The sequence below is a fragment of the Phocoena sinus genome, chromosome 15, assembly GCF_008692025.1.
Source record: "Phocoena sinus isolate mPhoSin1 chromosome 15, mPhoSin1.pri, whole genome shotgun sequence".
NCBI lineage: Eukaryota > Metazoa > Chordata > Mammalia > Artiodactyla > Phocoenidae > Phocoena > Phocoena sinus.
This window is the reverse complement of record NC_045777.1, coordinates 6,171,156-6,182,418: the sequence shown is the minus strand read 5'-3', so window position 1 is coordinate 6,182,418 and position 11,263 is coordinate 6,171,156. Positions and strand designations below refer to the sequence as shown.

Below are 11,263 nucleotides of genomic sequence, written 5' to 3'. Positions count from 1 at the left end.
TTAAAGAAATGCTAAAGTTCAAACAAACCCGAGCGGGAGTAGGGAAGCAGTGGGTGCATTCATTCTGTGAATTGGGAGCAGCGTCCACTCCAGGCCCGGGGCAGTAAACTGATAGGTATTGATTTATTGCAAAATCGGATTCGGAATCAAATCGAAAGATTCCTTCTCTGATTCCCTGAGAATGTTTAAATTCAGCTCCCGAGAATTAGCGACTTTCCCCTTGAAGCAAAAAAAAAAAGGTCAGTTACAATAATCGGGCCAATGGATTTCGTTTCTTTAAAATGTTTCAGCATTGCGCTTTGCTTTCAAGGTTGGGGGGCAAATACATATTGGGGAGAGAGGCAACGTTTATGTGGAAGGAAGTTTCGTTTTCTGCCTGTATCTGCGGACCCCGGGTGCTCACCTCTCCAGCGGGGGTCCCTCCACGGCCCCTCCTCCCCCCACCTCTTCCCTCGTCCCCGCCTGTGACGCTAGGGTTGCATTCAGCCTCGCACCTCTTTTCAAGGTTGAGTTGAGGCTTCTGAGTGTCTGGCCCGTCGGAGGAAGCTGCCGAGCCGGCGCCGGGCAGGGCAGGGCCGGGCGAGGGTAGGCGGGTGCCCCCCACCCGCCTCCCGGCCGCAGCCCAGCCTTGGAGATGGAGCTTCGGGCGATGGCGGCGAAACGCAGTTGTCCGACACTTCGGGGCCGGTGGAGCGGCCCGCCCGCTCGGTGGCGCTTGGGGCCGACTCCCCAGAAGGCCTTCCCACCCCCGCCCCCTCGGAGGACCCCGAGCGCACTGTGCCCACGCCGTGCGGGGGAGGGCGTCGTCCCTCGGAGGGATTGGGACTCCCAGCGGTCTGATTCCAGTTTAAACCTTAAATCTCCTTGGAGCGGGTGTTTGGGACGTTTTAGGAGATAGGGGGACCTCAGCTGTTGAGACGTCTTTTGGAGGGTGGGGGAAGGCGCTGTCGGTGAAAGAGGGGGGGGCTCTTGGATTCGGATCCCGGTCCCCAGCTCTGCCAACCTCAGGTGTGTGCTTGGTGAGGGTGACTGATGGATGGCGTGATGAGGGACTTTGGCCTCAGGTTTGCGGCTGTCAGCGAGGTGCGGCCCACTCGACTCCTCTCCTAAGCCCCCCGAGGCGTGGGTCTCCGCGCGGCGCCGGGCCAGGATGCGGGGCGGAGCTAGGCTGGGACTGGCTGGGGGCCGCCCCGCCCGGCGCCGGGGCCTTCGCGCCGGCCCCCGGGGAGGAGTTAGGATAATTTCTTCTCATTAAGGCGCCCGGATCCCCCGGCTATCGCCTGGACACACACTGCGGGCGCGGCTTCCCCGGTCCCCGGCCGCGGCCTCTACACCCGCGGCGGCACCATCTACAATCGCGGAGCCGCCGATGCGCGTCCAGTGACCGGGACGGCTAAGCCCGCGCGCGGCGGGGGCAGCGGCAGACGCCTGGCCACCGTGACCCCAATTTTGGATTTACCACTCGGGGGGTGGGGGGAACCTGGATTTAACTGGCGACTGTTTTGGGGGACGCCGGACGCCATGTTGTGGAAAATAACCGATAATGTCAAGTATGAAGAGGACTGCGAGGTGAGCTGGGCACAAGGGCGCAGCCTGGCCCCGCCCGAGTACAGTCCCGGAGGCGCGGGCCACTGGACCGAGGTCGGGGGCGAGGGCGCAGGAGCAGCGAACAGGCACCCACCGCTCGCCCTTCGATGGGACAGGGTCCACTTTTCCGGACATTCCCTAGTGCGTTTCTCCGGGGTCCCCTTCCTGAATCGGGCCTTTACCTAAATATCCAGTCTCGGGAATGGGGCCTGGAAAGAGCGTAGCAGATCCCACCCACAAAGCTTACCGGCCGGTTTCTTGCGAAGCAAAACAGCCCTTTTCCCCGTTTTCTCGGAAGAGCGCTGGGTCTGCAACTTTTAGAGGTGGCTTTTACGCACGAAACCTCCGTCCAAAGGAGTCAGACGAGGTGACCTGCCGGCGACACCTTTGCGGAGTCTCCTCCGAGGCGGGCTTGTCACCTGCCCCGCTACCCTCTCGGGGAAACAAGAAAACAACCGAAGTTTGGCTTTCCAGAGAAGAGGGGGCAGGGGGGGGCGCTGAGGCCACATGGGGCCGTAAGCACTCGGGAGTGCTCCAGCCTGTCGGACAGGTTGAGCTAGAGTTTCGGAGGGTGGGAGGGAGGGAGGCGGCGAGCGGAAAGAGGAAGAAGACGCAGGCGGCGCGAGGCGTGAGCCTGGGCCCCGGGAGAGGGGAGCGGTGGCGGCGGGGACGCGGGAGAGACGTGCGCCCGCGGGACCTAGAGGGGCTGCCCCTGTTTGTAGGCCCGGGCACTTCAGCTAGGGGGCGACGGTGTCATAGGTCTCCTGTTCCCCCGCCACCCCTGTGACCCCGGGAACACATGGCGACACGTCCTTTGAAAATTAAGTCGGACAGCCGTGGGGCGAGGGAACGTGCCCAGGCAAGGTTGCCCAATTTTCGGGGTCCTTCGTTCTCCGTGCCCGATTTGTGGGGAGACTGACGGTGGCTGGGCAGGACGGCGTTACTTGGTCGGGACACAGCTAGCAGGGAGCGCACTCCTGGCTGCGGCGGGCTCCTCCCCGAGTCCCTTGGGCGGCGCTGGGTGGCTGCCCCCGCTAGGGAGGGTCTCTCGCCCGGAGGTCTTTGTCCTGAGGGCGTGGAAGGGAGGGTCCCTGGGGCGGGGAAAAGGCGCACTTCCTGCGCGGCGCGCATTATTCGCGCCCACCGCTTCCCCACTTTGGGCCGACGACGCCAGCATGTGCGGGCTCGTGAGCGACCGCGCTCTGCGCTGCCTGCAGGCTTTCTCCCCGGACCCCTGCCCCAGCTTCTTCCGGCCCAAGGCCTGGCATTCGGACTTGGAGCCGCAGAATACCTCGGGCGTCAGACCTTCGCCGCGGGGTCCGGAGGGCGCGTTCCTCCAGGTCTTTCTCCAGTTTCCCCTTCCTCTGCGGAGTAGCGGTTGACAACGAAACCCCCGGGGCACGTTGCTCCCCGGGGCCTTTGGCCCGAGGGCAGGCCCGCGGGGGTCGGTCCGGGCTGGTGCGGTGGGTCCCCGGGGGTCACAAGGCTCAGCGCGGTGGCCGCGGGCCGTACGCAGTAGCGGGGTTTCGTACTAACCGGGTCTCCGTTTCTCTGCCCCAGGATCGCCACGACGCGAGCAGCAATGGGAATCCGCGCCTGCCTCACCTCTCCTCCGCCGGGCAGCATCTCTACAGCCCCGCGCCGCCCCTCTCCCATGCTGGAGTCGCCGAATACCAGCCACCACCCTACTTTCCGCCTCCCTACCAGCAGCTGGCTTACTCGCAGGCAGCCGACCCCTACTCGCATCTGGGAGAAGCGTATGCCGCCGCCATCAATCCCCTGCACCAGCCGGCGCCCACCGGTAGCCAGCAGCAGGCCTGGCCGGGCCGCCAGAGCCAGGAGGGGGCTGGGCTGCCCTCGCACCACGCGCGCCCGGCCGGCTTGTTGCCCCACCTCTCCGGGCTGGACGGCGGCGCCGTGAGCGCCCGCAGGGACGCCTACCGCCGCTCGGACCTGCTGCTGCCCCACTCGCACGCTCTGGACGCCGCGGGCCTGGCCGAGAACCTGGGGCTCCACGACATGGCGCACCAGATGGAGGAGGTGCAGGTGAGCGCCTCGGCCCTGCCTGGACCCGTTCGCCCCACTGCCTCTCTCCTACCCCGTCCAGGCTCCCCCGAACTTAAAGGAAACTTTGTCATTTCTCCCCCAGAATGTCGACGACCAGCACCTACTTCTGCATGATCAGACGGTTATTCGCAAAGGTACGGAGTGAGAACGAGTTCTTTTCTTCCTCTGGCGTCACACACCCTGTAGTGGTTCTTAGCAGTAACTGGGAAGGTATTAACTTATTGGTGAGGTAGGGCTTTTGGTATCCGACTTGGGACATTTGTGGTGGAAGGGAGTGACAGGGACTCGAGGCAGATAGGTTTTAGGAGTGAGAAGACGGGGCATTTCTTTAAGATCTAAATGGAAAAGGATGTTCTCAGGAGCTGCCCCTCAATCTCCGGATTTGTTACTCCATAGTTTTCCCTTGGTGGGTGTTACTTCTTGAATTCGAGAGTGTTTTTACAATGCTCTAGGAAAGAATCCCAGAGTGACTTAATTTGGAAAACAAGTCACCACATACCCTTAGTGGAGTGATTGGTTCTGTGACAATTTTAATTGTTGAACGGGTTGATGTGATTTTATTTCTGATTTCAAATATGCACGGGGGTAAGGAGCCTTAATTCTGACCTGCAAGAAGACGGTGGGACACAGTTTGGCCTACAAAACAGACAGCCCTAAAAGCATCAGGCTGGGTGATCTGTCGGGTTTATGCAGGGATAGGTGGGTGGGGGTTTGGAAAATTGGATTACTTGGGCAAGTGAGTGGCTCATGAAATTAAGTTACGTACTGCCAGGATTCCCAGTTTAGCTCTGTTGGGAAATGGGGTAATCCTAAATGAAATGTAGCTATGGTCTGTTACTTGAGGTTAAACTGTTTGAAATCAACTGAGGAGAGTTTGGGGGGGAAAAAAAAAAGAAAACCTCAGAAAATAAACTGAATTTCCCAGTAAACTTAGAACAGGTGGGTTTGTATTTTAAAATTGACTGTTATCAGTTGCACTGAAAGATTTTGCCAGATGATCATGTCCTGTGATTTTGGATATTTGTTGAGTGAGGGGGGAAAAAGAAATCTTCATTTATTTAGTTATGAAGTAGTCTCTTGAAAACAAACGTTCTAATGAAACAGATTTTAACAGTGGTCAGAAAATGCAAACCCTCCACGCCTGGGATCTTGACTAATTAACTTCCCAAGGTGTTAAATTGTGAAATTCAGATTGGATTATCTTTGAAGAATATGGCTTTAAAAAAATCTGCTTGCAATTTATAGTCCAACATGCAGTGTTAGTTGTGCAAAGAGCTCTTCCAGCTTTGGTTAGTGGTTTGCTTGGGAATGCCACTTCTGATTTTCACTCACAGGTCCTATTTCAATGACGAAGAACCCCTTGAGTCTCCCTTGTCAGAAGGAGCTGGTGGAGGCTGTGATGAATCCCAGCGAGGTCTTCTGCTCGGTCCCTGGAAGATTGTCCCTCCTCAGCTCTACATCTAAATACAAAGTGACAGTTGCCGAAGTCCAGAGGCGACTGTCCCCGCCTGAGTGTTTAAATGCCTCATTACTGGGAGGTGTCCTCAGAAGGTACATGGGGACACGTTCTGGGCATGGCGGTTGAATGGTTGGGGATGAATAATATAAAAGGACCAGGGAGATAGTTTTAACATTTATGGAACCTTTGTACCTAACACTGAATTCTCATTGGCTCAGGGAGTTTTAGTACACATCTTCTCTTTTAGAAAGTGCTAAATGTAGAAGGAAGTGTTAAAACAGCGCTAACAAATTCTCATTTGGTTAGAATTTGATTCCTTGTATGAAGTGGTAGCATCTGTATTCAGAGTAGAGGAGCTCCATGGGTCTGGTTCCCCCAGGGAGTTGTTTTTTTGGGGGCTGCTGCAGTTTCTACACGTGAAAATTTGTCTGCTCTGTACAACTTGCAATGTTCTGTGATTAAAAAAATAATAATAATGTTGGCGACGCTGAGAAAGATTTTTGAATTTTACAGGGATTAACTAATAAATAAGGATTCTCCGTGTCACTTGATCATGAGTCACGTAATGTAGGTTGTTTCGGACAGATTTCTGTTTTGTAAGCAGCACGTTAGGCATTTAGAATTTTAAAGTGGTTTCTTGAGAAAAGAATTTTTTATTTTATTATTATTCTGCTCAGAGCCAAATCTAAAAATGGTGGCCGATCCTTGCGGGAGAAGTTGGACAAGATTGGGTTGAATCTTCCAGCGGGGAGACGGAAAGCTGCTCACGTCACCCTCCTGACATCTTTAGTAGAAGGTCAGTGGAGTTGTGTTTTTGTTTTGCGGTGTTTTTAGTTAGTGCTGTGTTGAGTCTTTAACATTTCTCTAAAGAAAACCTTAGGGACTTCCTGGCGATCCAGTGGTTGAGACTTCGCCTTCCAATCCAGGGGGCGTGGGTTCCACCCCTGATCGGGGAGCTAAGATCCCACATGCCGTAGGGTGCGGCACCCGCCCCCCCTCAAAAAAAAGGTATAAGAAAAGGTTAAAAACAACTCTTAGTCACAAAAGAGAGATGCAAGCGATTTTGCCATGCGTTCATGACAATGAATCACAGTCATTTAATCAAATAAGTTAAACATTTAACGATCTGTCTGCTGAAGTATTCTGTTCTGGGTCTCCCAGAAAATCATTGTGAAAAAGAAACTGGTTTTCCTAAGACATCACATTATCAGATGAACCAGTTTTTGAAGGATGCAATCGATCATTTGGTACACCTTTTTTTAAAAAAAGCTGGTTACTGGTGGGCAGCCAGGACCGTTTCTAGTTTTTGTAGCTGTGGAATATTGGGACTGTGGTCAGTGAAGAGAAAAGCCCTTGTATACAATGAGACCAGCCCAATTCACAGTTCCTTTGTTCATTTCCCCCATCAAAAAAAAAAAGTAACGGGGCGCACAGATGAGCCCCTCTCCCCAGTCCTAAGGTAGTTCGGATGTGACATTTCAGTTTCTCGAATGGACCTGCGCCCCGAACCTGGAAAGTAGCCAAGAATGCAATACGGCCTTTTACAAAGTGGGCGAGGGAAAAGTGAAATAATTATTTTTCAAAACAAAACAAGCTCGTTGTTACTGCGCACAGGATAATGAGTTGATGAACACGGAGGGGCTTATCCTTAAGCCTGGAGCGGCCGCCAGCACCTCGCCCAATCAGCAGGGCGCTGGGCCCCGGCTCGGGGGCCGGAGGAGCCAATGAGGGGTGGTCTCCTGGTAGTCAGGCAATCTTTTGAACACTTTCTTTCCCTGGTCTAAATGGCGCGACTGCGGTGCTAAAAGAGACTTGGCAGGGCCCTGCTCTACCTTTTTACGAGTGTCTTTGGAGGTCAGGGCAAGGAGAAAGGAGCTGCCTGTTCGATGCTGTTGGGGACCAGCTGTCCTGCATGGAGAATGGTGGATTCTGCGTGCGTGGGGCGTAAATGCGGCTCCCCTAGGTTTCCTTACCGGCCAGGCAGGGGTGCTTGAATGAGAAAGCGTGTGCCTTGAACAATGGTTCTCAGATGTTGATTTAGTGAGTCGGGGAGGGAAGTGGCGATGGTGGGTGAGGTCCACCGTCTGGGTTTGTAAAAGCTCTAGCAGACCCAAATCTTGGAACCAGAAAGAGCCCAGCGCCTTGGGTCGGAAATGACACCCTCCCCTCGTTTTTCTCCCTCTGCCCCCCAATACCTGAGACCAGAGAGTAGGTAGGGCTCCTAACATTTCCAGTAGGAAACACTCCTGCTTCTCTTTCTTAAAGCAACATTCTAGAGACTTACCTCCACCAGTAATGGGGCGCCCTCATTTAGAAACAGAGTTCCGTGTCAAAGACTTTTGTCCCAGTTTCATAAAGAAAAGTGACAGTTTGCTTCTTTGTCAGTCATGCTCACCCCCCCTAAGTTTTCCGACTTCTGCACTACCGACGGATGCTGGATGCTGTTGCAGCAGCGAGAGGAGCATCTGCTCAGCTTGGGCAGAGGACTGGGGTAACATCGCTTAAGTACAGTTAAAATTTTCAGGCTTTTTTTTTTTTTTTTCTTACATTGTATGATTTCACCCTAGGGGAGAGTACCCAGGAAGTTCTGCTTACTGGCTGGATTGTTGTCCCCTTGTATGATTGCATTTTAGAATGCAAAATGACTGCTAGAGCAATACCGATAGTGCTGGAGAAGGAGGGAAGGGACAGTTTGCCTTGGGGACCACAGTGGCCCTGAAGTCTGTTGCCATTGCCGATTATTCTAGGTGAGGCTGTTCATTTGGCTCGGGACTTTGCCTATGTCTGTGAAGCAGAATTTCCTAGTAAATCCGTGGCCGAGTATTTAACCAGACCTCATCTCGGAGGACGCAATGAGATGGCAACTAGGAAGAATATGCTGCTGGCTGCACAGTAAGTATCCAGGCTTGAGAATTTGATGCCCTAATGCCCTGACCTTGCAGCTTGAGGGGCCAGCACAGTCCCTGGTGCTCAAGAACGAAAGGCTCCTGAAGTAAGTTAGGGTGTTGAGCAAGAGGAAATGGCAAGGAGCATCTTTTACAGAGTCAAATTAGAGTCGCTTTCTGTAGGATTTAGAAGAATTAGAGCAGTGAGTGTATTGCTCAGAATGAGTGTTTTTCAGCCGTTTAGTTATTCAGCTCAAACTAGTTAAGCTACTCTTTCATTATCTTATTTGCATGTCTTACAAAAATGTGTTGAAGACAATTTATTTTATCACATCCAGTCAAGATCCTGCACCTTCTGCCTCCTGATAACAAGATGTTTTTGATTTTTAAAAGGTAATGGTCCGCGTTGTGTGTGTAGGAGACGAGGGCAAATGAGATGTCTCAAGACGACTAATGCAGCTGAGGGATTTCTCATAGAAACCAAGAGTAAATGGATTTTAAAATCATGGTAAATGAAGCAGAAGTAGTCAAGTGGGAAATAGGGCAACAGAGAGCACAGTGAACCAGCCTGTATCGAAAGAGTGAGTTTCAGGGAAATGAATTCCGGGATCTTGACAGAATTGGTTTAAGGAACCAATCTGCATCAAGTAAAGCTAGCCCTTACTCTCCTGGGCTGGAATTCTGACTCCACCTCTTACCAGTCCTGGTGACCTTGGCCAGTTGATTCTGGCATTAATCCTTTTATCTTTTCTAATTGCAGTGAGGATTAAATAAGATAGTACTTAAAAGAGTTTAGTTCAGGGCTTCCCTGGGGGCGCAGTGGTCAAGAATCCGCCTGCCAATGCAGGGGACACGGGTTCAAGCCCTGGCCCGGGAAGATCCCACGTGCCGCGGAGCAACTAAGCCCGTGCGCCACAGCTACTGAGCCTGCGCTCTAGAGCCCAAGAGCCACAACTACTGAAGCCCACGTGCCGCAACTACTGAAGCCCGCGTGCCGAGAGCCCGTGCTCCGCAACAAGAGAAGCCACCGCGATGAGAGGCCCACGCACCGCAACGAAGAGTAGCCCCCGCTCGCCGCAACTAGAAGAAAGCCCGCACGCAGCAACGAAGACCCAATGCGGCCAAACATAAATAAAAAGAGTTTAGTTCAGGGCCCAGCACAGAATAGGTGCTAAGCGCGGCAGCTGGCTTTGCTATTAGTTTAAAATCTACTTCCTTGGCCAGCCCCCAATTGTCGTTGCCTCTAGGTGTCATCCCCACACTAGTTTGTGCTCTTTACCTGTCACGGCCTAGATTGAACTCAAGTGGTGTGTGTTGACTGTCTTTCACAGGCAAGTGTGTAAAGAATTCACAGACCTCCTCAATCAAGACCGAACTCCCAATGGGAACAACCGGCCCACTCCGGTCCTGGAGACCAGCATTCAGAACTGCTTGTCTCATTTCAGCCTGATTACCCACGGGTTTGGCAGCCAGGCCATCTGTGCTGCTGTGTCTGCCCTGCAGAACTACATAAAAGAAGCCCTGATGGTCATAGACAAATCCTACATGAACCCCGGAGACCAGAGTCCAGCCGATTCTAGCAAAACCCTGGAAAAGATGGAGAAGCACAGGAAGTAAAACGGGTGAACAAAGGGCCGAAGAGTCTGGAAGGAAAAGGACTCCAAAACCGGTTTCGACCAGGACAAACTGGGAACCCCGCTTGCCTGGGGGACAGAGTTTGTTATCCACCTTCCCACGAAAAGGGCCTCCGTCGGATTTCCAGATCTTCACGTGCCCTCCTGGATTCCTTAGTATTTAAGGAGTGCTGAAGTGTCTCCTAAACTCTGGACGAGCTATCGGGAGGTGACGAGTGCTGGTTCTTTACCCATTAAGCTGATACTTTAGTTTCTGGAACCCCATTCTTCCTTTCTCTGAAAGTGGTGCTACAAGTTTTGGAAGCTTTTAAATAAATTCCCTGGGCTAACAAAAACCCACACACACATAGCTGTTGAAATGTCAAATGGATGTGATTCAGATCCACTATAACTTTCAGTGTTAAGGTAAAAGTATTTATGTAGCCTCTTCAGTCTCATCCTACATACCGCGGGAGGCAAGGATTCTATCCGCTTAAGAACTGGTTAATAGGTTGGTATCTGACACACTTTAAATCCCTTGTTCACAGGGACCCTTCGGGTTTTACGAAACTTGTAGAAGCAAAGCCTGCTGATGATTTTATGTTTTTCTTTTTAAGAAAAAAACAAAACAAAACTTTGAAAGTTAACTCTTCAAATAGGAGGAGGCTCTTTGAAAAGACATGTTCCTTTAAGGTACGGAAGCTTTATTTTGCGTATTTATTTCACATCTTGGTGTTTCGAGAAAACTTGAAAAGGGGTGGGCGTGAAGCATTTTTTTTTGCTGTGTCTCATCCCAAGTCCCAGAGGAGAATTCTGTATTTTGAGAAGCTGCGTTGAGTGTACAGATTTTATTTATGGATAATTTAATGGGGTCTGTAAATACGGGTGCACTTCTTATGACTTTTTGAGAAATGGGATTCAACTTTAATATTAGCTTTTAAAGGTGACGGGGTAATCTAAGACACATCTTTAGGCTTTATTCATATGTACACAGGGTATTAAGAGCCAAGAGGAATCCTGAGTGCTGTTCTCGGCTCTGGAAGACTCTAATTTAATTGAAGCTTTCTGTTCACAAAGCAATAACTTTGTCTTATTCCTGTTGGGCTGACCCCCAAGATGAGTGTGAAGTACAGTGTGTGTGGGTGAAAACGGAGTTTTGGAATTGAGCTCCTTGCCTGTAAATGTTCCCTGAATAATTGTTATGTATATGAAACCTGTATAATAAAAAGAAAGTATTTCTCAATAGAAGCTGTGAAAGTCTGGTTGTAACTTAATGTGTTTTTTTTAATCTTGTAAGAGGAGTGGAAGAATGGCAGAGCTAATTTCTGGTTTGGCTGTGGCTTAGTTAATAAGACGGAACGGGAAATCTCTGTGCCGAGGGGAATCTGGAGTTTCATTTCGTCTCTCTGGGAAGGCTGCTCTATTGCGCCACGTCACGCACTCATCAGCGGTTCTCGACTGTGTGTGGTACCATCTTCCCCAACACAAGGGCTGTTGGGAGATGTGTGAGGGACGGTTGATTGACAACAAGAGAGGAATCCATAGTTTGGGAATCATGTCTCTTGCGTAAGGCTGCTCAGTTGAGAAACACTGTACTTACGGTGATGTTGCCACCTCAAAATTTTGAGAATGGAAATGAGATGATTGTTGGT

The 11,263-nt window shown here is 51.7% G+C and overlaps 1 protein-coding gene across 2 annotated transcripts; it reads left to right on the top strand.

Annotated features, from left to right (window-relative positions):
* The first annotated feature begins 1,254 nt into the window (after positions 1–1,254).
* Positions 1,255–10,852, top strand: TFAP2C (transcription factor AP-2 gamma). 2 transcript variants are annotated; one of them, XM_032603763.1, is made up of 7 exons: positions 1,255–1,569; positions 3,148–3,633; positions 3,737–3,788; positions 4,989–5,205; positions 5,791–5,909; positions 7,861–8,005; positions 9,330–10,852. In XM_032603763.1, exons 1-7 carry the CDS (start codon positions 1,522–1,524, stop codon positions 9,613–9,615), a joined length of 1,353 nt encoding a protein of 450 aa, XP_032459654.1. In that variant the 5' UTR covers positions 1,255–1,521; the 3' UTR covers positions 9,616–10,852. The 2 variants fall into 2 exon arrangements, with proteins under 2 accessions (XP_032459654.1, XP_032459653.1); XM_032603762.1 differs by lacking the exon at positions 1,255–1,569 and adding an exon at positions 2,708–2,927.
* Positions 10,853–11,263: the final 411 nt, after the last annotated feature.